The sequence below is a fragment of the Strigops habroptila genome, chromosome 10, assembly GCF_004027225.2.
Source record: "Strigops habroptila isolate Jane chromosome 10, bStrHab1.2.pri, whole genome shotgun sequence".
Classification (NCBI taxonomy): domain Eukaryota; kingdom Metazoa; phylum Chordata; class Aves; order Psittaciformes; family Psittacidae; genus Strigops; species Strigops habroptila.
Genome location: NC_046359.1, coordinates 25,752,745 through 25,780,259, shown reverse-complemented (window position 1 = coordinate 25,780,259; position 27,515 = coordinate 25,752,745). Strand labels below are relative to the sequence as shown.

The window sequence follows — 27,515 nt, the reverse complement described above, 5'->3', positions numbered from 1 at the left end:
TTTGGAAACCGAGAACTTGTAGCCACAATGGTTTCAGAAACTTTCATGGCTTGAGGGCAGCTGACGTGAAGGCAACACCTTCTGTTTTATATGCCATGTGTTCTCGGGAGTAAATATATAGATGACTAGTTTCAAAGAAGAAACTTAGAAGGAATTGAAGCGTGAGTCTGTATTTAGCTAAAACAGCTCATAGAGACTAGAAAAAATAGCTCCACTTTCCAGATGTGCATTGGAAGTTAGTTAGCTTGAGTAAGTATTAAGCCAGTAAATCAATAAACAATGCTATGATACAAAGAAAAGCAGCATACCAGTGGACTTTTTCACTAAATTCAGTGATTAAAATAAAAATTAAAATCAACAAAATACACATTCCCTCAAGCCCACACACACGCACTAACCTGTGAAGTGCTGAAAATAGGATAGTTTGTTTCAGTGTATGCTCATGACCAACTGGCTGAAATTTTTAAAAGTCTATTACATTAGGATTAGGGGTAAATTGCTCTAAAACCCCAATATAAACTCTTCCAGATATTAGGGTATTGTCATCTTCTACTGAGTTTCACTGTGCAGACCCATCTTTGTTTTCTTATGAAGTACACACATGGTGTCTGGTGACAAACATACGTTGACATAGCCCAGAGGAGGAATGAGAAAGAAGGGGAGGATGACTTGTAAGCCGATCCTGAATAATGATGGACAGATAGTTCTTTTTAAAAAACCCAAATGGCAGCATATGTTCCAATTTGAAAGCACTAAAGCCCAAGTTTGCCAAAAGCTGCTAAACTGATAAATAAAACAGTAAAAATATTAACTGGCTACTGAAGTCAGTTCTATATTTGGTTACTTCAAGTGACCATAAATTTAAGCAGATAAACACAAGACTATCCAGTGAAAAAATTAAAATCTTTGACTGCAAAAGTACAGCTGGAGGGCAGGGCACAGTGTTATTTGAGGCACAACACAAGAAATCCCTAGGAGTTTGACTTCTAGGATACACTCAGGTCGAAAAATATATGAGCACCCCAGAGAGTATAAAGTTCAGGGTCACAGAGAGTTTCTTGCGAGGTTTTCTGATTGCAGACAAGAATCTGCCAGAGAATTTCAAGTTTTTGCCAGCTTGCAGTAAACTATAGTGATAACACTTGGTATCTCATACTAGAAGAAGTGTTTTTCATCCATGCTTGCCATATTGCTCTGAAATAGTGATCCAGTTAACAGGTGCTATCATTTCTTTCTGGTACTGTGTGATTTGGTGATGTGGAATGTGTTGTAAAATTTACTATTTCTCATGCTCCAAATTGGCCCTTTCATTAGGATAATATCATTATATCTTAAAATGCCTCTTGCTATCTTCTTTAGGAAAAAATACCAAAACCAACAACATGAACCTTTACGATATGAACTGTCAACTCACGCAGATCTCACCTTCCTCTCTAAGCAGGCAGATGGTATCAATTGTACCCTGTGCCTCACTTCACCAAGTGTATCTGAAGGGTTGTGTCTGAAGATGAAACAAAATCAGTTAACCTGAAGATGAATATAAAAGTTGCTATCTATTTCACAATTCAGTGTAGCAGTGTCTTTACATCGTGTGGCTTAGTACTCTTAACAAAAGATTTCACAAGATAGTTTGCCATTCAGCTGTACGTTCGGTTACGCTAATGTAAAGGAACTAATACTCCTTATGAGTACATTGCTGACTTCTGCTAAAATAACTGTATAGATTTGAGGGAGGTATGCCAACAGAAACCCTTAGCATACATAGAGGCAACGTTTTACTAAACGTGCATGTAATACCTCCTCTGCGCACCTGAAACCTGAGTCTGCATTATCCAGGGTCAAATTGCACCAACTGCATTTGTTTCCCAGGGGAAGTCATCTGGGGCACTAAAAGTGCATGTGATATTGCACATCAGCTGAATGGCTCATCTCAGTCGATGCACTAAAAGCATACAGCTACACTATACAACCAAATTTCATATAATACACTGTCAAGCAATGAATTAAGTCAACCCTGAGTGAACAAAACAGATATCGCTTTGTGTTCTTCTGTACAGTTGCAGAAATTATATCTGATAGTTAATATTTCAGCAGTAGCACCTCTGCACTTTTTAATGCATTGCAAATTTTTAAATGTATATGGGTAAAAAGTTGCTCTTGCGAATTTTCAGTTTGTCATAATTTACATGTATATATATGCAGTTAATACATAGATAAAATGATTTGATGTTTTCATAAATATTTTCTTGCGTGGGCAAGCAAATATATACAACAAAAAGAAACTATTTGGGGAAATAAAAACCTGTAGCAAAAGGAAGTATTTCGTCTTGGATATCTATCTTGAATTTTTGGGTAAATATTATGCTTTCTATGTTTTACTGTCTATTCACTCAGTTCTCCCTCTCATGTTATTTTAAAATAACTGAGCCTGTGTTTTGAAGAGTGCTAACATTAGAAATGTGATACAATGAGCCAATAACCTCTGCCTTAGCTTCCTAGCTTCAGCTGAAGCTGAAATTATCTGGCGTGGTGGAAGGAGAGGGATGTGAGGCAGCAGCAGCAAGAGTCTGTGGTCAAAAAGAGGCCACTGCAGGGGTTCAGAAAACGTAAAGGTGAGAAGGGAGTAAAGAAGTAGTAGGGAATAACGAGAAGGCAGAAGCAGCAGGATACAAACGGTTTTAAATGCACTCCATCAGACCATAGATCTCTTTTCCTCAGAACATCAGGAAAGAGCTATGTGTTCATCTGCACGTGTTACAGTAGGCAGATTCAAAAAAGTCTAGTCTTCAGAGAAGAATGCTATTCAGTTCAAAAGCATGCTGTTGTGATGAGCAGGCATGACAAAAATCTGAAATGGAGACTGCAACAGCATGGGAAAAGACAATAGAGAACTTTGAAAGCAGTGCCCAAGTAAGCATGTCCTGCACTTGGCTTACCACTTAGACTACACCTGGCACTTTGATCAGATCTCTTCTGCTTCTGTGACTGGAATACAGTGATAGTCTAAGTTTTAGCCATTTACTTGATGAAATATCCAATGCTGTTTTTGCTGCTGGGGCCTCATCAGCTTGCAGTGTACTCATCTCTTTCCATTCCGTACATATACAAAACTTTGCTGCTCACTTTGCCCGCAGCTGTGTTTCTTGCTTTTACCACCAGCATATTGCTAGAGATAATGTGCCTGCATTTAGGGTTGAGGATGCTGGGGCCTTTGTGTGATAGAGGTACTTGTCTCATGTAAAAGGCTTTATTATTATTTCTGAAAGTAGCTTACAACCAAATAATCCCCTGTGCAGTGTGTAATCAGTAGCAGAAAAACATTTTTCTTAGTGTTTTTGTATCTAAGTGACAAAATTCTGCCTAAGTTTGGCTGCCTTTTCAGAGCTAGTGCAAAAATATTTTTCCATTGCTAGATGTCCAAATAAATCAAGGAAGGAAGCTGTAATATTATGGCCTTGCATCGCTCTCTAATGACTTGCAGAATTTGGTGATGTTTCCATGTAGGGAAATCCTCACCTCAGAAACAGCATTAACATTTTAAGATGTTACTGTCTTCCACTTTGTATTGTTTCCCCTCATTATAACGAGCTAGAGCTGCTACCTTCTGAACCCAGACACACTAACAGATTGTGCAAATAGGTCAAATGCACTTCTGTGTGCTTGGAAGAGTCCCCTTAACCACTGCTGAAGACGGTTCAAGCTAGGTCTGGCTGGCTTTGCATGAAAACGTGAGAATTGTGCATTGACCGCCTGTATTAACATGCTTAACCTAAGTACTCTAAATGAAATAAAATTCTTTTCAGCTTCATCCATATTAAGATACAGGGTGCTATAACAAAAGATTAATGGTTTCAGCTGACACACTGACAGGTGGAGAAGGGTCATTACTGCCCTCTTGTTCCAGACAGAATTCCTCTCCTTTAAGAGAGAGTGCACTCCTCAGGCCTCATGACAGATTGACATAGAATTTATTTTCTTGGAAGAAATAATAGTCGGATGGAAACTTGCATGCATTGTACAGCAAATCTTTTGTTCCCTTCATTTTTCTTCAGTTAAAAATGTTAAACATGTTTTCTTGGGAACCTTAAACTATTCTCATTCATCCTAGAAACAGAAACTGTTGTAATACTAGTAGGTAACTTTACATTTCCTTTCACCACTGAACATATAAGCCATGATGGAAAGACTGTTTTGCCATTTCTCAGAATAATCATATTGTGTATTGCATGCTAACTAGCTCTGTATACAGGACAGGGAAATCCTAAACTGCTTTCTTAGGTTAACTTAGGCTAATTGTCCTCCTTTACCTTGAAATGTTTCACACATAGTTTCAGGACGTTTTCCTTATTTATACTAATTGCCTGAATTTCTTGCTTATAAAGTTAGTTTCTCCTTCAGGATTTGTCTTTTACTCTTCTCTCTGCTACTCTATTTCCAGGCACCAGCACAGATACTGTTGTATGTTCTTTTCACAACAACTTTGCTGTTCTGGTCTGTCTTTGTAGCCAAAACTGTCAGACTGAATGCATTTGGGAAGGTTTTATGCCTAAAATGAACTTTTAAAATGGATTGGCAAACTCACTTTTATTCGTATCTAAAATGAATATTCCAGTCCTTACTAGAAAGGAAAAAAAGAAAAGCAACTCAAGTCACTAGTAATTGAATGTCTTTTATACCAAATAAAGCCTGAATAGGAATTTGAAGAAAGATTTCCAGAGCAGAGAAACCGTTAATGACCGCCCATTTCACTGCATACCTCTTAAAAAATAGTTTTTATTCTAATTAAAAGTCACTTCTTTTCACATCATATGATCATTGCTTACCTCTGATCATTTCTGCTATAGCTGTTTCCAATCCTTCTGAAGAGCTAAATATGCTCGATGCAGTAGAAGAGAAACTTCGAATGCAAATTGAAGAAGAAAAAAAAAGGTATTACTTCTGCCTCAAACTTCTGCCATCCTGCAGAAGATAAATTATACTGAGAGTATATTCCAATTACAATTCTGCACACACAGGTACCCTCAGGGTTTTCTCTGACATTTAAAAATGTCAGCTTTGTGGCTCACTAATAGTTTTTAAATTTGTTTATATGCTGTTGGTTTTCTGTAAGATGCCACAGTACATGAGTGGGGGAAATTTATACTTGGGCTAATGGCTAAAAATAAATAAAAATAGCTTCATGTCCTCCCTGAGGATTAGTGTTAGAAACTTGTTATTTAAATCCTAATTCATTGTAAACCTTTTTGATTGGTTCAGAAATGTCCTGCCTTTCTTGACCTGAGGAGAACCTTTAGGCTATACAGGATTGACGAAGTGTAAATAATAAGCAGAATACATATTGTTTAACAGATCCTTGCTCTAATGTCGTTGTAGCCAGGAGGATAAAAGAAAATAGATGCAAGGACAGGAGTTCTAAGTAATTTGCTAGTGTTTATGTTATGTGCAATCTGTGAGGAAACTTCTGGCTATTTCATACTACTGGTAAATCTCCAGCTGTATGGTAGGCAAGAGGCCTCTTTACTGAAACATCCATCTGAAAGGGAAATCAGTCTCAGCTCCTATCTGAATCCGGGCTTTGGCAACCAGTTATTTATTAATGGTAACATGCTGAGAAATCAAAACAAATAATTGACATATTTGATCTGTATTTTAATTGTTAATAAGTATTGATGCCATTTGAATTTCACTAATTTATCTTGTGAAATAAAAGCTTTGTGGCATACGTTTCTTGTACTTACTGTCCAGTGAAGCTCTTACAAAATACGATATGTCTCTTCCTATCCCCACCTTGTCTGTGTCCCCTGCATCTCTATATTATGTAGTTTAAATCTGTAACTGTTGTAGGTAGGATAAAGCTTTGTCCAGATATGTGTTGAAAGAGTTGTAATACACTTTCTTCTTCCCATATTAGTTACAGAACAATGTTCAATCACTTGAAAGGGCTGAAAGTAGAGATTGAGCACCTGCAGCTTCTTATGGGAAAAGTAAAGATGAAGCTGCAAAAAGACTTTGAAGTCTGGTGGTCTGAAGAGGCAAGAAATCTACAGGTATGAAATCACTTCATATTTCTTCCATTTTCATGTAAATGTAGCCCCTTCAATAATTTCTTAAAGAAGTAGTTAATATACTAGATAGAAAGGAGTATTAAGGATAAGATTTGGGGCCTGATTCACCTGTGCTTGTGACAATATAAATCAGAAAAAGCGAATGTGAATTATGCTTATATGAAGCTAACACAAACGAAGCAAAGCCCATGCTTTCTGGTCTATTTTCTGTTTTGACATTCCCCCAAACAACTTCATTGAAACCCAAGAATGGTCCCCAAATGCCAAAAACTCTGAAGGAACATAAAACAAACAGAGGACATTAGAAAAAATAATCCTTTTTACTGCTATCAAAACTATGATTTCATCAGGTGTATGATGTGTATAATAGAAGATGGCAGCCATAGCTATAATATGGACAAATCCAAGCAAACGTAATTGGGTTTTAGCTTCCTTTTTTTTGCAAAGATTCCAGTAACCTTTCATCTTTCCTAAGCTCCTGGAGGGTCAGCACCTCTCAGCACAGAATGTGTCCCCCATACTTTCTAGCTGAAGCCCACCACTGCCATCATTGCTAGTTTAAGAACCCAGCAGCAACAGAGTGCTCTAATGTAATGACTTGTGTAAAAATAAACTGAAGAGATGTCATCTTGAACGGTCTATTAGAGGTTCATAACACAGTCAGTCTGAAAGCTACACAGTTTCACAGAGGAGACAGACAGTACAAGATCTGGAGGGGATCAACTGAAACAACATAGCTCTGTTATACTCCCCATCTAACACTTTTTTAATGTCTTCCAAGTCGTGACATGGCATCTCACAGCAAAGCACTTACATGAAATGCACATCATCCTAATGAAAAAGAGTGCTAAGTGCACTCCATCCCATATGAGTTATTATTAACCAGAAGAGATTTACTCCTTGGGGAAAACTTGTTGTAAACAAAGCAGTGTTTAGCCAGTATTTTGTTTAATACTTATGAGTATAAATTTAAACTGATTTTTTCTGAAAACAGCCTACAGTAAACACTGAACTTAACATGAGGAATTTAGTTATCCATAAAGTGCCACCTAACCAGCTTCACTTGAAGTTATCGTTGCAAAATACATTTCCAGTTAAAATCCCTAACTGTGTCAGTGGCAGAGGATAATGTTTTAGTCACCCTCCTATCTAAATATTTAGGCTTTTCAAAGCACTGCAAGTAATATTCTTGAACCCACTGGAGCGTATTTTTCTCTATCCTTCAACAGGAAAGGTCCAGGATTCAGCCTCTCATGATTCATCAGTAGAATATTAGAAAACTGGAAAAAATAATTGGTATTGATTTCTTGGATCTTGACCTATCTATACATCTGAGCTCCCTAAGAAACTCAACTCGGTGAACACATGCTGTTACATATTAAAAACCTGTAACTTGAGCTTAAAAATACTTGGAACACTTTTCTCTTTGTTCAGAAGTGTTTGCCCAAGTGAAGAAAATACCGTGTCATTCAGGCTCTGTGTTTTCTGAATGAGTCATTGCCTACCATGTTATTGCCGAGACCTGTAGACCAATATTAAGCACTCAAAAAAGAATCCTATCCTACATAATTTTGTTTTTCAATCTAAATCCAGCAGGAAAAGCCAGAGATGGTTAGCTCACCAAATACCACAACTGTTTATCCCCAGTTTATCAAATCCTCACAGCATCTATCAACTAACAGGTAAAATGGTCATTTTTCTCTTCTTTACCTTACTTGTACGAAAATGCAGCCTTAGTGGAAGTGCAGTTCACCAGAATGCTTTTGCAAATATCACACTCATATGCCACATTTCCAGTTACAAGAGAAATGACTGTGTGGAAAATGAATTTTTATCATTCAGTTATTTTGTAATCATATTGAAGGTAGCTTACTGTAACTCAGTTCTTTTGACTTGTTGGTCTTGGGACACTTGAAGCCTGTCACTATGAAAAGCAAACCTGTTATCAGTTAATTTTGCTATATGAGGAGACTATATCCTTTCAAATGTATTCAGGGGGCTGCAAACAAACAAACAAAAAGATTTAAAAATTATTTAATATATAGGCTAAATAGATTTGCTGTAAAAAATGTCCTGGTGCTACGTTTATGCAGCATATGATTCCACAATGACATTGCATTTGATATTCTAAATCACTAGTGCATCCTGTACAGTAGAAAAATGTCATAATCTTGGTTGTTCAATCATCAGCCATTTCTGATTTTAAACCCTCTAATTTAAATTTGCAGTAATAGATCTTTCATAGCCTTCAAGCAGAGTGCAGGAAAACACATACCTGAATGTGGAGGTTTCCATATTCATTGACAATAAATGGAGGTGTTTTCTCTCCTTTCCTGTCCCAGTCTCCTTCTCCCCATCTCACTTGCTCTCTTTTTCTCCTTCTCTTTCTCCCTCCTCTTCATTATACAGTTAGTTTTTCTCTGAAGAGTGGCTTCACCTACAATTTTATAACAATACTCTGCATAAATGATGCTTCCTGCTTTGCAGCAAAGATATCCTACGTGCCATTAAATAATGAATATTAGATTTTATTAAAACTAAAATTCATTCTAATTTTTATTGCAAATCTTTAATGTAAATGCTTCATAAGCAGTACAGAGAATGAAAGACATAGTCCTCTGAAGTTGTCTAAGAAGGCATTTTCAGATGTCTCAAACTGATGAAAATTCTTATTCTGTGTTCTCACAAGACATAGGCACTATTCATTTTGAAAATGGCTGGCAGGTTTTAGGCCTAATTTGAGCTGTTAATTTCTGGGTTTAGGCTGAAAGTTACTTTTCCCACAGAAAATCTGATGGAATAGAACATGGGTTTCATCTAGCTTAGCACAAAATCAGTCAAATTAGCTCAAGCAATCCATGACTGTCACTAACTTTGTACTGGACTGAACTAAGGACCTCTTGCACAACCTCTCTGCCCGATTGTTCTTGGGAACAACAATTTCCAGTTAGTGTGTGTAGCATTGCTTAGGAGAGTGATGTCTTTTGCAGTCTAAGCTAGAATTAGAAAGATCATATTACAATGACTAGCCACTTTCCAGTCCAATGGGAGACCAGCATCCAGGAGTGGTGATTTCTCCTTCTCTCACCATAGCTCAGAAGCAAAATTGCATAACTCGTTTCTTTATAATTTTCTTTTAAACTTTTCTTTCAAGCACTTTTACTGTTTGCATTTATTGTTGGAGGATAGGTCTCAGAAAAACGTGTCTAGCATTTTGAATATAACTGGGGAAGGTGCCTGGTCGCTTTCAGCTGCCAAGCTTACTTCAGGATTCTGTGCTGTCTCACATGGTCTCTTGTGAAAAATCACATGTTCTTTATAATGAACAGTTTCTTTGTGTCTAAGTAACAGATATGTTGACTGAGATTGACTGGATGATGTTTGCATTCATATCACAGACCCAGGACATTCATCTTCTTGAACTGAAATTGTAGAGGGAGTTAGGATGAAACTAATTTTGTTTTCCCACCTCTATCAATATTCTTGCAATGATCTTTTGAAGTTAACTACTCTTTCCTCTGTATAGTTCCAGAATGTTGATCTTTTTTTCCGTTAGGCTGTTTAAACATATTTTACACAGGTACATTTCCAGTGTGATGTATCTGGAAGTAGAAACATTATTTCTGCTTTTTGTGAGGCTGGAGCTGCAGGCTTAACATCCCACTGTGCATGAAAATTTTCTTTTCCCCATACTTGAGGCAAGAACATTTTAGAGTAAGAGTTTCCAATTTCACAGGCATTAAGAGTATAAGACAGTAGAATATTTATTTCCCAAGGATTTCCTTGGCCCCAGTTGACACAGGAACTTCACTTACCAGTTCCCATGATTGTAGGCTACAGTTGCTCATCTTGATTACATAGTCCTGAGACACAAATGGCTCTCTGTTTCTAAGTCACCTAAAAATAAACAATCTTTTTCTCTGAAATCATATTGCTATCTTCACTCAGCAGAATAACTGGTCACAAAAGCAGAAACTGACATAAATTTTATTTGATATAATGTGGTGTAAATAAAACCTTTCCAAGATGGAATTCAGTTCACAGGTGTGTTCAACAGATATAAGATCTAAAACTTAGTGGGCTGTATGTCAGAAACATAAGACTGCTGTTGACAGTGTAAGTATGCAGCAGGACCATTTAGACAAACTCCTGAGTGTAAATGGATATAAATACAGTCTTCAGGATTAGAAGTAATAAGTTATCTATCTCAGCATATAAAGGATAAAAGTATATTGCATAATATTTCTTGAGATATATGTATGTGTTGAACGATATCTTTTGATCACCTTCTAGTGCACAATTCATGTGGATTGTTACTGTTTGACACACTGTAGTCAGGTTACCAGAGAAAATTAAGCCTTGGGAAGAGAATGAGATAGTCTCAAATTGTATTTTATATTAAAACAATTTATAACTAAAGTAACAGAGAAGGGAAGCTGGTAATCCTCTTGGGGCTTGAGAAGGATACACACATATAAAAAGCATTTAATTCATAGCCAAACATGCCTCTTTTTTAATTGAAAAAATAAATGGCTAATTTTTTTAAGTGTTGAAGTGATTCTGTGTTAATAAAGGAGTTGAACAGTGAGCATTTCTGCCTTAGTCAGTAAGGTTTGAAAGCCGTTGCCTTGATCCTACTCTCACTAGAGTAAGAAGCAAAACATTGATTTCACTGACCACAGAGCTGAAGTGGGGAAAAGGTGACATAAGAATTATCAGTGGGTTTGGCATGAGAAAAAACATTTCTGCGTAAGAAAGGTAATTTCTTTAACAGGTTAATTACATTACCAAATCTGATATACTTAACATAGCTGATCATGCTCATTAACCTGTTGAGTAGATTCAGGTTTCCAGGCTATATTTATCTTTGCATGTATCTTTTATATGAAAGTGGCAGAAATATTAAATCTTATGTGATCTGACCAGATTATTTAAAATTAAGAACAACTGTGCAAAGTGGAGAAAGAATGACCCACCTCTATATTTTGGAGAGTAAAGGGTCTAATCAGCACTCCCAGAGTCACAGTACAAAGAGAAAGGAAGAGGAACTTGAAATAGTCATCAATAAGTTATTTCATTCAAAAGGAATACCTAATAAAATTCCTCAGCTTGAAAGAGAATACCCTACTTGTCCATAGTGTCTCTAGCATAAAGCTGTGTTGCTAACTTCAACTCATACCATATGTACATTTATGTCTCTTAATGTGTTTCTGTCAAGTCTGCAGAAAGTCTTAAAATGCGTATTGGGCTCAGCACTCCATGTCTGCTCCATTTCAGAATTCAAGCACAATGTCTTCTCCCACATTGGCTTTCATTTAAGAAATTTATCAGTCCTTGTCTGTTCAAGTTACTTCTCTCACTGAATGTTTAATTCGGCTAGTGTTGGACTGTTCTTGTATTCCCCTTGAATCAAGCAAATGTTGGATAGTTATTCAAATCTTCTACAAAATTTTGGATTTTTTTCTTTCTTTCAGAAGGAATACATTCCTTTTTAATTCAGTCAGATCTTTCTTAACCTCACTTATTCCCTTTTACTGAATCTCATTTGTCGTATTCCGGCAAGCCCCACAGTATGTTCAGTCTCAAACTCCTCGGCCCTCGAGCTTCCTCTTCAAAATCTTCCTGGCGTTTTGGATTCCCGTGGAGATATTTTCAGAGAACTCTTCATATTCTCTGATGACTTTGAGCATCAGATTTTTTAACAGTTTTTGTCCTGGATTACAAAAATTTACTCCCTATATTAATGCTATGTGAGACAAGAGAAATGTTTACATATTTTGAAACATTTCTTGTTGCAATAATTCTTCATTCCTGCCAATTTTCTGCATTGTTACATGATGATAAAATATAATCTAGGAATAACATCATTGATTAATGACATTTCAGAGGTTTTCTCATTCCATTGGTAACAATTTAACTTGAATAATTTGTCTATGAATTTGCGAGTTAGGCCAAATTTGATTTTGTAACCAAATGCTCAGCTTTTAAGCAGCTTGAATCTTGCCTGCCTTTACACAGAACATCTGTTCCCCTCACATCCAAGGCTCAGATGACTGAAGAACTGCAGCTGAGTTTTTTTTAACATTGCAGTGGTTGCACACCTTCAAATTTTACACTTTCCTTTTTAACCTACCTGACTTTCCACTGTTTTTCAGCTGGCAAATCAAGCATACACCCATCATCTTTCCCACTCCTCTACTCTGTGTGCTTGATGGACCTGGTGAGTCCATAGGACAGTTGTCTCTGGCCCAACAGATGCCCCAACAAAAAAAAGCAAGTTACCCACTGGGTGAAACTTCAGGTACTAGGATTAAAAAAAGAAAGAACTGAGACATATGAAGTTGACAGACTATCTTTAATCTCTAGAAAAAGCAGAAATTTTACTGAAGTCATCAGGAAACAGTGCTTTGAGACTTCCTAAATTCAACTCAAGGAAAAACCAAATACATTCAGACTGAAAATGGGAATTATACATTGTCAAAAGAACCTGAATAATATTAGAGCTCAGAGGACAGACAAAAGGGCAGAACTTTTATACCTTGTATGTCCATCCAAATTCAAAATGTGATCCAGGAGCGCCTATTTACACATTACAGAAATGTTGGTTGGAAGGCACCGCTAGAGATCTCTAGACCAACTTCTTGCTTGAAGAAGGACTATCGTCATACTAATAAGGTCAGCTATGGTTTTGTCTGGCTTTATTAAGCATCCTGAGATGTCCAGTTCTGCAGGCTTAACACACAGAGAGGGGGATTATTACCCCCACCCCATGCTGTCATAATGACTTTCCATTAAATTTAGAGCAGTTCTAGCAAAATTCCTTACCTATTCTCATCACTGGAGCAGCATATAACACTCAAAGGAGGAGAGTTCTGGCTTCTGAGAACAGGCTATAAGCAAGTTGCTTCTGAGTGTATAAACCACCGCACAGCAAAATTACACTCTTTCGTCTCCTTATCATTCAACATATTTTGCAATGTCATAGAAATATTATCAGGGCTTCAGTGTGAAGGATGTAAATTATCCCCATACAGGCCATCCCTGTAGCCTAGGAATTAGAGAAAATTCTAAGATACCCAAAACATAGATTTGAGTTCTATCAAGCTGAGGGGCTCATTTGTTAGATTAGTGCTTTAACAGTTAACCTCTTATATAGAAGCAGCACTTTGAGTCATTACAAGAAATAGTTATAAGCTTCCTTATAATTTTGCTGAATTTGCAGAAGAGTGTGAATCTCACAGACAAAAATGTCTGTTTATAACCCACAGGCAGAGGGTAAGAGTTTAAGTTCCATCTGTGAGCACAGTAATGTTAATTTCCTGATTCTGGGCATCATCTCATTCAGTCTAAGGGTTTTTCTTTTAGTATCACCATCCTCAGGTGCCCAGTTCTCCCAGAGCACCCTAACGCAAGTTTTGGCATATTGTCCTGGGTCCAGGAATCCACTTGAAAGTGAGATCCCTGCCACACCTGTAGTGTCTAGATTTTTTAGTGGATCTGGATCTAAGTCCACTTTAAAATGGGGATTTAACAATTTTAAACAATATTTCCAGCATACAAACTACTGCAGATTAAAAATAAATTACTTCAGCTGACTTACAGTATTTATTATTTATAATATTTTACACTCTGTTCATGGCAAATAAAAAGCAAAGAAGCTAATTTCAATGAAAAGAAAACAATGAGAAAGGATCATGTTAAGTCACATTACCTTACATTTGTTGCAGGCTAAGAATAGAGTCGTGGACAGTTGCTATGATTCAGCTGATGTGTAGTAATTTATTAAACCACAGTTATATGACTTGGATGCCTAAACATCTCAGGGCGCAGAACAGGGTTCTTTTAGAAAATTAAATTTAAGACCCTAAATCGCTTAGTTTTTAAGAACTGCCAAATTAATTGAAAAAATGTTCAGGAAATCCTAAAGCAGAACTATGGCGTGAAGTTCCCAGATACTGTTAAGCCATACAGTAGGTAATAACATCACACATCCTTTCTCTCTCTTGTAATATGTAGGCGTAATAAAGTACAGAATATTATTAACATTAAATATTATATTGCTTTAGTTCAATTAGGCTGAGGCTTGGGGTTATTTTAATCCATTTAGGCAGGTGGAAATGGTATGGGACTCGAGGAGTTAAAGAGAAACTCGGTAAACCTGGAGCTATTAATCTGAAAATGACTTACACTCTTGGGCATGATATCTTCTGCAAAACTGAACCTGGCACAGTGCAATACAGTAAAATTGTAGTAACAATGTCTTTCCTTTTTCAAGTTCTCTGCCAGAAATATCAATTCATCAGCCAACAATGAACAAGCTACTGCAGCGTCAGAAAGGCAAGAACTTGCCAATCCTGCCATCTACTGGAAAAATCCTAAAACTGAGTAATTCAGTGTTTCCACTCTCAAAGATTGGCACCAGATAGGCAGCATTCACAACCCCTGGGGAAAGGAGAGTCTCTAGGACAACCCGTGGCAGAAATCTTCCTTTCTAGTGGAGAAGTTCCTTGATAGCGATATCTGCAGGGACAGAATATAGCTGATGCTATATTGCGTCAGTTGTTTGCAATATATTTGGCTACCATCAACAAGCCACATCCCAACGTCATCACTGAGTTTTTATTCAGTCTCCCACTGATTTTGGTAATAATTTTGCCTGACTAAAGAAAGAATGGAAAATGAGCTAAGGCCTCACTTGGCTAATAGTCAGTTTGGGAACTAAATATACCATTACAAACTGTACATCAGATACATCAAAGTGCTTTATAAGCCTCCTTAGAAGGCAAATACTAAAAGTATAATCTTTATCAGTTTATTTGTCATTCTTTCATAGCCACATTCGCTACATAAACCTAATCATCACATGGATTCAGTCCTCTTCCAGCAAACAAGTGCTTTATGTAGATTAAAAAAAAAAAAAAAAAAAAAGAATCTTGAAAACCAGCTTCTTTGTAGTTACTTAGCATGTATTACTATTTATTTCCTTCTCAAGGGCAATATTCTTGCCTCATTTCTGCTTCCCATTTCAGCTTTTCAGAGACCACAAGTGTCAGCCCTAATGAAGATCCAGCTGGGAAAAACAATTCAATCACTTCTAATAACCCTACTTTAAAAACAAGGTCAGAAGCCAACCTGGGCTATTCAGAGGAAAAAGCGAAAAAGTAAGTAATACAATGCCTAGATAGCCCTCTATCAGTCTCTTTAACAACAGTTTCCTTGAAAAACAAAAGTAAAATTGAAATTGCAGATTTTCTTCCAACTTTCAAAACAATACCATAATTTCACACCAAATACCTGCATTATCAGCATTAATGAGGTGGGGGTTTGTTTGGCCTGAGGCTTTTTTCCCCATGAGCTTATGAATTCTTATGACTATGTCTTCTCAGCAAGAGAAAAGGTCTCTGAAAGAGTAAATAAAAACGTTTGAAAGAAGAGAGATCGAAGTATGTAGGTATTGCAGAATGCAGAAGCTATGCAGAGATTTTTTCAGTCATATGATTTTGTCCTTAAAACGTTTTGAATCTCCCTCCTGCAAATTATTCTAGTAAAATAAAATTACACCAGCAGCTGGAGGTGTTGGGCTGGGCAATAGTTGCATGTCATGTTTTCTCAAAAGAGATACTGCTTCGTGGTTACATTCTTACTGTGCTCAACAGTTCTGGCTGTTAAGGCCCTTAGGAAAATATGGTTACTATTTTTTCTACTGCATTAGTAAGAACAAATCACAAGGGGGCTTTTCTTTCATTTTTCAAAACAATCCATGTCTAGGATAGCAAAAAAAAAAAAAACCAACAGAGGAAAATTTCATTCCCAAAACCTAATGTTTTAAATTACATTTGTGCATAAGAAAAAACAGAAGCAAAAAGAAGCTAAAATGGAATTTAGACAGTACCTTCTCAAATATATTGTGTATTTTTTATTTTTTACACTGTTGCTAATCAAATGAAAATCAGTAGCAGAATAGTCCTTTACTGGTGTTCTGAGATCACCTAGTAAATTACATATAAAGAGATATTTTACGAAGTTCATAGTAATTTCTGTTTTCATTTTGGTTCACTAATTCAGCAACTGAGGACTGAATTAGTAGTACAAAGAGAAGGATATCAGACTTCTGTTTATGTCAGGTGCAATTACATTCTACTGCAATAGTCAGTAAGGAACAGTGGAAATAGCTATAATTACAAAGGTGGAATACGTGAAAAAAAGTCTCTCCATTCAGTTCCACTTGTCCTTCCATACTGTAATTTATATTGCTATATCTTTCATCTCACTGTTAGTGCTTAATCTTTAAACAAGGCTAACGACCCAGGGACAAATTGTTAGCTTTCTTGGCTGGTTAGAATAGCTTCACTGTACTCCTTCATTTTGTACCACTGGAGAGTCTAGCAAAAGCAGACATAACTCAGTGATTTAACTGCAGAGCTACAAGATCACAGCTGGCACTAGGGACTCAGCAGCACAAAGGAGTTGTGCCTGTCAGCAAATGTCATGAACGTCATGTGGTTCTTCTATGTGTGTTTGAAGACTTAATTCCCTTACAGCAGGCAAAAATACTATTGATCTGTTCAAATAAATAGCAGCATTTTTCCCCAAAATAAACACATGGCATGTTTGCATCCATCATTTCCTTGGTAAACACTATATTAGGCTTTTCTGCTTGGCAGTAACTGACTCAGCAATAAAATATTTTTAGTCCTTTGTGAGAGGTTTTATATCTGATAAGCATGTAACCCTACCAAACTAAAAAGATATTGGCCAATTTTAAGAATCTGCATAAGAGCATTAAGAAGTCCTGAGCTTGGTTAACCTCTGAACTGTGCCATCTCTAACCATGGATCTGAAGAGCAAAGTCCTTCATGCTGGAAAAAGAGAAGAGATAATGGAATAGAAAAGTAACCTTCTTACTCAGTTGGGTCCACAAATATACTTTCATATTTCAGGACCCCACCAAGTTCAAGTGCCTCTATTCCTCTGACTGGAGACAGCCAGGCTGATGCTGACATCCTTGCTTTCATTAAAGCAAGACAGAACATCCTGCAAAAGAAAGGTAAATCCTGCCAAAAAATAGGAAGCCAAACCAAAATCTCCAGTACAGCATGTTAAAGCCAAAATAGCTTTAGTCCACGTTTATACTGACGCAAGTGAGAACTGATTCTGGCTTAAGTTATATTACATTATGTTCTCAGCCGTTCTAAACACTTGAGGTTCTTCACATGTATTTATTTTAGTAGCTCAATGATGTAGTATGAAACTATGAAGGCTGTCTTTTTCTGAGCCGCCATCAAGTGAACTTTCTGGGACATGCATGTCTCTGCAGCCTGCACAATGTATTTCTTTACACTTAAGTAAATGCATTTGAATGTGGTTTCTTGATGATTAAAATACTTCTGCAATTTTCCATATACATTTTCTTTATCTGGCCTGGTTTTCAGCTGGTACAAATTTAGCTATAGCAATTGACACCAAATAAAGATTACACAAATGATTGCACTGTACCCTATCTCATAAGGCAGACCGGCCCACTGTGGCTTGCAGAATATGCCCTTAACAGGTATTTCACTATATCAAGGTCTAGTGAAACTTTCTATGGGTATTTGTTACCAAATTAGGTACCAAGAGCAATGATAGGTAGGCAGTAAAGTTCACTCTACAGTGTAGATAAGTAAAATTGGCAGGAAGCAGAAAGCAATAAATATACAACAGTGGCATAGTGAGGTAGACTAAAAGTAATTCATCATGATAAAGAAAAAAGACCCATGATTTTCTGTTTTTTTTAGTCATACTTTTTAGTGACAGCAACCAATTAGAAGATGAAAGCAGTAGTGGTTACTGAAGCAATAACTTTCCATCAGCATGAGTGCTGATGACAGCATTATTCAGCAAGCTATCAGCACCTGGCAGGCAGATGGTGTTAGCACTGTCACAAAGTGGGGTTTTGGTATCACATAGCTTATCAGAAAACTGTCAGGTAAACATACAGTGGCTGAAAAAACAGCTGCCTTACATTCATCCAAAGCAAACACTTAACACACTTAGGCTTTAGGATCCCTTTTGTCTTTATTTAGAAAAGCTGTTGTCAGGTTTCTTCTACAAATGAAATTAAGCTGAATTTATAGGCAGCTCACCAGAAGAAGGTTAGAGACAAGCGTCTTACAACAAAACATTTCAGGTCTTTAGAAGGTCCAGATCTGACTCATTCTGTGAAGTACAATAATCTAACAAGAGCACATCTTGTCCTGTGATCATCTCCTAAATCATACCTTATCAGGAATGTCTTTCTCAAAGGCCTTTTCCATCCTCATTGTTTTTCAGCCACAGGCTATTACCTAGCATCATCTATCAGTTTCAGAACGGTCTAGGCATTACCAACATTGACAACTATTAGAACCCAAGTTGTAAAAAGTATTCTTGCAGAACAAAGGACAGTCAACACTTTTTAAATTGATCTGAAGTTCAGTTAGACAAGATGAGCTACATGCTGCCATAAGTAGCTGGAACCGAATGAAGTAGCATTTGATCATCCTGACAGTGCAAGGCTGGATGACTCCACCAATCACTAAGCACAGGCAGGGGAACAAAAAGGAAAGAGGCTTCATAAGTACAACCTGCATATTACAAATGTGTAGGGACCTTATGTGTCATAGATAAGAGTTCAGCAGCAAGTTGTGAGAAGGATTTGGAGTCAACCTGGCAGATCAAATAAGACTTTTCTTCCTTGACTGCTTATGAGAAAAGGAGAATCCTCCCAGACTTGAAGGATGGAGCCACTGATAACAGGAACCATTGATCAAAGAAAGTTTATAAATTCTAAGTTAGCAAGATGAAAGAGGATAAAATCTGTGGATTAGTACTTCTAAGGAAGTACTTTGTCTTCAGCACCACAGTGAAACCTGAGCACATTTATGATGTGCAGTGGTAGACTTTCTAATTGGGAGAAAAAAATGGGTCGAGAGACTCCACTACTCCCATATCTGTGATAGCATTATGTGTCCCCTTTTCCTGTGAGCACTTCTCTCTTACCTGACCTGTTTCTAGACTAAAAGGAGACAAGAGGCATAGTAACTGCTGTAGTTTTTGTGCATCATTGGCTGTATGGAGTTTCTGATACCAGTTACATCCAAAGCACAGGAGAACCAGAGTCTTTTCTTTTTGGGGGTAGGAATGGGGACTTGTTTTTGTTTATAAAGAAAAACTATCAGAGGTAAAGTAGAGTTAAGCAGAGGGGGAAAGTAGAAGAAGAAATGTGTTCTGTCTGAATACTCTTGGGGAAAAAGTTATATGTTACCAATTTCACACTGAACTTTTCCTCAATAAATTTCAAACATATACAAAATAAACCAGAAAAATTACTTGCCTAGAGCCACTAAGCTGAATCAGACAGCTTCATATAGAAGCTGTGCTGCATTACAGTCCAGTGCTCTGTTGTCTCCTTCCCAAACTCTCTTCAACTGAGATGTTCAAGAAGTATTTCTATATTTGCATGCAAATGTATTCACTCCCTGCATGATTGTTATACAGAGTGCCCTACAAGAAACATGCAAAAGCATAGGTTCAGCCAAACTAAAGTCTGCTAGGTTTAAAAAATGTCAACATGCTTACTGCTCTTTCCTTTATTGATCCTGACCCTTTCAAAATCAGTATCTTAGAAGAAAACTGAGACCCCCACTTCTCATTAACAGGGGAAAGAAGAAAAAAAAAAAAAATAACTGTGTGCAGAAGCCAACAGAGTGGAAAATAAGTTTCATAAACAGAAAGCATGGGAATGCGCAATATCCTTAGTGACAGTAATGCAGGGGAGTGAATGAGAGGTCTCAGTAAAGATTAACTTAGGGTTTACAGGTTGTTACCATTTGCTTTCTAAACAGAGCGGAATTAAAGTGGATACATTCTCAGGAGCTTGCTGGGATTGCTAAAGCATTGTAATAACTACATTGGAAAGCTTTTTACAAAGGGCTACACTGCAAACGTGCTTTTGTTGCCTTGTTCAGCCTTGAGGTAGAGAAATGAAAATGCAGAAGAGTAGATGAATGGTTGTATGGGGGGTTTTTTGTCTCAAAAGGTTTTTTTGGTTTTTTTTCACTTTCTTTTTTTTTGTGTTTCTGAAGTTTGTTTTAAAACTGACAACACAACCTGAAATATAGTCTAATATATTCTTTATCTCCTTTCAGGCTTGGGGAACAAATGAAATTCTTGCTACAGTTCACTATTTCCTTTCAGAAACAGTTAAAGACCTTTATTCTTTCCCTCCCTCTTCTGCTTAGAAACAGGTAGGAATGAGAACTTTGGATGTACAGGTTTAATTAGTAAAGCTATAGAAATTATTTGTCTTTGACAGCAAAATCAGTTTCTCTGGGGAATGATATTTGAATATTTGCACTCAGTATCTTCAACTTGCATTAAGATTAAGCAAAACTAAACCTATCAGGAGTTTGCCAGATATGTTTGTTTATTAAAAATTCACTGTATGTGTTCTAAATGTTAAAATTATCTGATATATTAATGCTCTTCTATATGTTTAATCTGGGAAACATTTATTACTACTGCTGGTAGTTTTGTTTGCATCGATTTGCATAAGGCTTTATTAAATACATCTAGGTAGCATCCAAAGTTGTTTGTGCAAAAACGGTTGTTACCTGGGTTACTAAAGTCTATAAAATTCCATTTGAGACCTTTTCCTGTTTTTTATTTTCTTCTCCAAGGAATAGTAATTTTCATAACAGATGATTAGAATACTGAGATTGTATTGTAATATGACAATAAATTTTTATTAGAAAGTAATTCTAGAGTTCAAAATATCCCAACTGTTTTTTTATTTGAATACATTAAATGTTGTCAAAATATACATCTTTCCAGAATATACAGGTTTCAGAAGAAACAATTACACTTAAAAAACTTCAAGTAAAACAGGACACATACTTGCAAAACACAAACTAGATGTGAACATTTAAATGCAGTTATATCTTACATACAGTTGTTCACTATTGACTCAATACTACTTTATTGCATAGTATCTGGTTATGCAGCAACTTCTTTTACACATCAGACTAATACAAATTAAAAAAATGTAATGAAAAATACAGTCTATTTCTCCAAGATATACATACTTCCAGATTGAAGCCATCATTTTTATGCTAGTGCTAAGCCTATAGTCATGCATTTGAAAGGGTTTGGGTTACTCACAGAAAAATACAGCAACATTTTGGCAGAAGTCACGTATCATTCTCAAGGATGTATATTTCCTTAAGTTGTTGATACTTAATTCTGTGGCAAATCCATAATTATTCAGAAGTACATGGTGAACTGGTATGTTCAAACATACAGAAGATACGTGTTTTTCAAATTAACAACTAAGGTGCAATAGATTAAAAAATATTGAAGTTATGTCTTTTTCTGTATTTTAATTTTCTGTAAATGCAGCACAGCTACCATATGAATTGGTAAGGACATACAAGGTCCTAAAGTCAGATCTACTGTTGTTTTGGGTAGAGAGAGTTCAAGGATTTGGTCAGAGGTGGGAAAATCCACAGTTCTGCTTTGCTGGAGATTATATTAAAATGTCATTCTTCTACCAGAATCTTTATGTGTCTGTCTTTATTTTTCTTCTTCTGACTCTATTATGTATAAATACTGTATTAAATATACACTGAATTAATGTTTATATAGCTTCCCTGAGGAGAGCAGGGCCACCATCCTGCCTCCATCCAACCCAGCTAGCTGGAGAAGAACCAGAGGTTCCCAATCATTGCTGGGTGAAGCAGCTGTCTTTTTGGTTATCAGTAAAATCCCCATTATGATGAACTTATTTGAAGGTGGCCAAAAGAGAATTACTGATACAACAGCTCGTTTCTTTTAGCATGAAGCATTTCCAATTGCTTTCAGTAACTCATTAATAGAAGGATCTCATCGCTATCCTGGTATGATTTATGTGGCGCTGCTACCTACTTGCTGATTACATAATTCAGTGTTTTGTTCTCAGTTTGCCACACATCTAACTCACAGGGAGAAAAGATTGCTTACTCTCCTGCTTCAAAATTCTCCAGCCTTTTTTTATGATATTGTAAAATCAGGGTGAAATTCAATCAGCAGAGTAATACCTGATTGTCAGAATGATTTGAGATTAAGATTATACCAAACACATAAGAAGAGCTTGGACAAAATTGCATCTGATAATAGAAAACCATATAAATAAATATAAATCTTTTCTTGCTTCTTTTGGAAATTTTCATAATATCATGTGGACAGAAAAGATTGCTGATTCATGATAGATTGCATGATACATGATAGTTTTAAGAAATAAAGCATATACCTTTTTAAAAAACTGCATCCGCTCTTCAAAGGTTGCCTGTTGGGTCATAGGAAAAATCAGGTTGGAAAGTACCACAGCAGGTCTTTAATCCCACCTCTTGCTCAAAAAAAGCGTCGGTTGTGAGATCAAACCATGTTGCTGAGGACTTTGTTCAGTCTGGTCTTGAAAACCTCCAAGGATGGAGACCGCATAACTCTCTAAGCAATCTGTTCCAATTCTTCGCTGTCCTCATCATGAAAAAGGTTTTCCTTATATCCAGCCTGAGTTTTTGGGGGTTTTTGCCTGTCGTCTCTCTTCCTCTCAGAAGCCACACTATCAGGCTCCATCTTCTTGATGGCCTTCTCACAGGTGCTGGAAAGCTGCTGGGTTTCTTCTCTGTCTCCGTGTCTTCATGAAAACATTTATTGCTTCAATAATGTTTCAATGGCCACAGATGAACAAAGTTACTTGTTTTAGTGATCTCTCTTCATGTAATTTCTAGATTAATTTGAAATAACCCAAGCATTTACCATACTGAAAAAATAAGGCCCACATTCATAATGGTCTTGACTTCTGCCTAAGTCACCTATAAAACAATATTGCTAAGTTTAGAGATTCTCTTGCATATCTGACTTCTGTCTATTCTTTGTGATATAGCTGCTGGTTGATTAAATGTTTGCATGGTAAATACATTTTATTAATTTTCTCCAACCAGAATAAATCCAAATCTCTTTTTTGTGGAGATTTCTTTGGGAAGTAGCTTTACAGTGCTAGGTATCATACAGATATTTCTGGGATTCATTTATGCCAGACACTGTGGATCATCTCATCTCTTATTTCAGGGTATTTCCAATCCTTCTATGTAGTTTATTTCAGGAGAAGTCAGGCATCTGCTGGCCTCCTACAGCCATAGCTTCTGGAAGGGTTAGGGTATGACCCACACTTATAATAAAGGCCAAAGGATCTGTTCTCATTTATGCTGAATTTGCCAGAGATCTATGCACAGTCTGGAAGCACACTAATGAAACCTTTGAGCTCACCAGCTTTTGGGTTGGGTATTTGTCTCCATTTTCATCACTTCCTGGCCACTGCAGCTTTCCAGAGAGCTTCAAGCTGAAAATGACATAACCTTATGTTGAGTTTCTCTTTCTTGGAAGATGGACATGCCTAATTCAATCTCCTTTTTTCACTCCTGCATTTTTTATGAAAGACACTTTGAAGTGCAGTCATGAGGTTCACAAATGTAATGGTGTAAGTATATATTGTAATATACTCCCAGCAAAAGATTTTATTGTTTTTAGCTGGTTTAACCTATCATAGGATGCAAATGGTTTATGTTAATAGTATAACCTGAGAGCACTTCAATGTAATAAAATGTTAAGATCTTGTAAATGTTCCCTGTACCAAATATCCAGCTGGTGAATATGGACACCAACAAGATGAAGATCTGGGAATGCCTAGTTGCATATAGCATGTTTTGTAGCTCTATATAGAATTCGTTTGTCTTTTCAAAGTCCGTTTTTAATAACGAAAACAATCGAACTTCTGGGTTTAGATTATTTCATATGAATCATTTTTATTGTTGCTTAAATCAATGTTAAATGATCTTTTTCTAATATTTTTTTCTGTTTTACTTCCTTCAATGTTTGCTTTGAAACCTCACCAATAAGGCAAGCAATGTAAACTAGATATTTATAATTACTATCCATGCCTTGATTTGACACCACGACAATAAAATTGAAGACTTTTGACTAAGAAAGACTTTGTTTTCCCTTTCCCTTGAGTGAAATCTCAGGGGTTGCACCTGATTTTTTTATAAAGATTATCTTCTGTTCATTTTTTTGGACAGCTGAGGTGCTTCATTTGACACAAACAGTGAATTAAACAAATACTTGTATTTGTGGTCCAACAGTGGGTTTCCCAAATGCATTTGTACAGATAAACAACAGGAACAACAAGGTCTGCCTCCAATAAAATAACTGCAGAATTCGAGGAAACTATTTTTTTTATGGAATCTGTCTGAGAATAATACTGTTGAAATCTTGGAATTCTTATATCTTTTATCTGAAAATGCTTCATGTTTTCACTTATATGACTGTAAGTCAGGGAGTCAAAATGATTGGTTTAAATTTGGAGTGAGAAAAAAACAAAAGTAGCAAATTGCCAGATGGCAGTCTCATGCTTGAAGAAATGCAATGTAACTGTTATTTATATGTAACACAGTTCTAAAATAACTTCCTTGACTCTTCTTTGAAATGCAGGGGTTTAAAAGTCAAATAAGGAACAAAGCAAATTCAAAACAATTCAGTATTTCCATGTACAAACTGTTCAGGCTGGAAGGCATAACCTGTGGAAGAATGGGTCCCTGGATCTTTGCATGCAGTTTGTCGTCTAGTTTTGCAGAGACATTTCTTCCAGGAAAACTAGCTCAAAAATTCACTCTTCATCAGAAGTTTGAGGATGACAGGATCAACCAAGGTTCCTTTCAACCATGTAATTACTTATTTTAGAAACAGCTTATTTGTGTCTAAGTAAATTATACTCCTACTATTCACAATGGTATTTTTTCTGGCTTTTGAAATACAGAGTGAGGAAATCATGTCAGTTATTTTTGGCCTGTCTTTTATTTAGCATCTATCCGTGTTTAAGAATTGTTAGGGACTTTAACAACAATCAGTGAAGCAAGTGAAGAACCCTGAATCCTTTGATTTGCTCCAGGTAATACATGTAAAGTGATTAATTACCTTGATTGTAGACCAGGGTGTCACTTCGGTATCTGTCCTTTCCAGAACAGCTCAGATTTTCTTTGTGAAAAGTTGGATCTTACACATATTACACACATATCAAATATTAAAACAACATTGAAAGAGGAAGATATAAGTGAAGGAATAATCAAGGAGGTCATGTTCAGCCCTGGATTCAAAATATGTGTTGTGAGAATTCATTCCTTAGCTTTGAGACCAAGTGCACTCTTAAGTTTAACGTCAGCAGGGGGCACTGGAACTGCGGGACCTCTGAGTAAGTCAACTTCCAAGTTAAGAAGTTCTTGCTTTCAGCATTTTTTATTTCTAATGTTTGTGAACTCAGGTTTTGTTTATATTTTTAATCAGAAGAACATTAAAAGAGCAACAAGAGAAGTTAGATTAGACAGTGTGTTTTGTCATCCCATCATCAAAAGGAATCTGCTAGTATTGTTATTTCAGCATATTGCATGTTATGCCTTTTTACCTGAAAGCTAAATTTCATTTCTGATATGGTAATCCATCCTCCCTCTTCCAGATTCAAAACTCACTCAGAAATCTTAAGTCTTCAACTTACATACAAATGTATATATTTGCAGGGTTTTTTTCCTGTGGCAAGACATAATTTCTGGTCTACTGCACAAAATCTTGTTTTGTTTTATTCCAATGTTGCAACCTGAAACTAAGGGGGAAAAAAAAAAAACAATCAATCAAAAAAAGAGGGGGGGGGGGGGCAAAAAAACCACCACAACTTTGCAAACAGAATATTGATGATTTCTACAACTTGAAATCCACAGGTACATACTTCTGAGCTTTTTCATGGGAATAAATATGGCAGCATCAAATACTTCAGACTGTTGTCTTTCACATTTTCAGAGCACAGTACTCTGCTTACCTGTGTGGAACTGTGCATGTTTATGAAAGTACTTTCTTAAACATGTGCTTTATCTGGAAGGTCATTCAGTTATAAAGTGGTTCAACTCTAACTGTATGTTTCCTCTGCAGTTTCTTGTACACATGCAGTTGATTTTTTCTATTTTTTGCATCTTTCTGCAAAAACACTGCTTTCTACGTCAGTCCCAGGACACATCACATATTCCACGTGCCTCTTGAAGTTCTCACCAGCTGTTCATTACAATACCCATTAATTGATTTTTTGTTTGCCTTTTTTTTTTTGAAATGCTTTTCAAATAATAGTCATGGTAAAGATGATAACACCTTCTCGGAAGGTTGATTAGAAAACATTTCACTTGGCCAACCAAATAGGATACACCTTTAATGTTGAAGCAGTTTAAGTAAGAGCACCTAAAGTATAGAAGTAAGCACACTTTGACAGTTTCAGTGACTCAATTTGCAACATTCTCAGAAAATTAGGCGAAAAACAATCTGAATACTAAGCAAAGAAGGGACATTTGTATCCAGAAGATTTTCACAGGAAGAGAGTTTAATAACAAAATTGCAGCCCTAGCCACATGGCCTTCTTGCTCTGTGTGTGTGTTTGTTTTCTTTTAGAAGCAGTGTGGCATAGATGACACTTGCCATAAAGCTCTTCCTACAGAAAAATATGCAAGCCCAGCTTATTTCCAGTGCATGATAATCATTAAAGCTTCCATGAGTGAACCCCTGATATTTTTTTAGCTAACAATTAACCTTAAGCCCTCCTTCCCTCTTATGCATTTGGATTAAAAGAGCAATAGGGAGACTGAAAGCAGTAGGCATGAGTGGCTCATTCCCTAACTCTATGGACTAAAGGCTGGAGTAATTTGACAAAGAATTCAGGAGAGGGAAGCCAGGTGGTGAGGGGACTGATCTTATAAGGATTAGAAAAGAAAGAGAAGGTCTTTCTTGTGACCAGGCTTAATTCAGGATGTTTATGAGCTTCAGCATGCTGTTTTCACTGGTGCCAGCTGTATTTGTATGGTCCAGACATCAGCTATTGACTTTTCCATTTATTCAGCTCCATACTCTTCTTTGTTCTGGGGAGTCTGCTATAATTAGAGAATTTATAGTGTTTTCTCGTACAGAAGTCTAGTGTTTAGAGTAAAGGTTTACTTGTCAACACTTTAAGAGTCTATCTGTGACTCTATATTCATATGATCCTGGGTAAGTCACTCAACCACAGTTTTACTCCAGCTTCCCAGCCTGGAGAACAATACCAGCCTCAGTGGGCTTGTGTCAGGCTTCATGCAACTGAGATATTTGGATAAAAGTTGTTTTAATAGGGGAAAATCACTATGATTCACATTCTTATTAAGCCATAAATGCTCTCCATTTATTTTGGATAGAGAAAATACGTGGAGGGATAAAATTTGCCTGTTAGTCTCATTTTGTATAGACTTCTATGTTCTGTAAAAAATTCTCCAGGGCAGTAGTTGGGAACATGGGTGTGTGAATCCTGGGTATCCTGAGTAGCACATATCCTGG

At 36.6% G+C, this 27,515-nt stretch overlaps 1 protein-coding gene across 4 annotated transcripts in view; it reads left to right on the top strand.

Annotated features, from left to right (window-relative positions):
- KIF6 (kinesin family member 6) overlaps positions 1–21,603 on the top strand; it is a 148,972-nt gene extending 127,369 nt beyond the window's left edge. Inside the window, exons 17-22 of one of the 4 annotated variants that reach the window (XM_030500054.1) lie at positions 4,845–4,929; positions 5,912–6,047; positions 7,662–7,747; positions 15,095–15,226; positions 17,006–17,112; positions 20,234–21,603. In XM_030500054.1, coding sequence (XP_030355914.1) covers positions 4,845–4,929; positions 5,912–6,047; positions 7,662–7,747; positions 15,095–15,226; positions 17,006–17,112; positions 20,234–20,250 — 563 coding nt within the window. In that variant the 3' untranslated portion in view covers positions 20,251–21,603. Of the gene's footprint in view, positions 1–4,844; positions 4,930–5,911; positions 6,048–7,294; positions 7,349–7,658; positions 7,748–12,661; positions 12,741–15,094; positions 15,227–17,005; positions 17,113–20,233 lie in introns of those variants that run through there. The other 3 variants (XM_030500053.1, XM_030500056.1, XM_030500057.1) reach the window with 3 other exon arrangements.
- Positions 21,604–27,515: the final 5,912 nt, after the last annotated feature.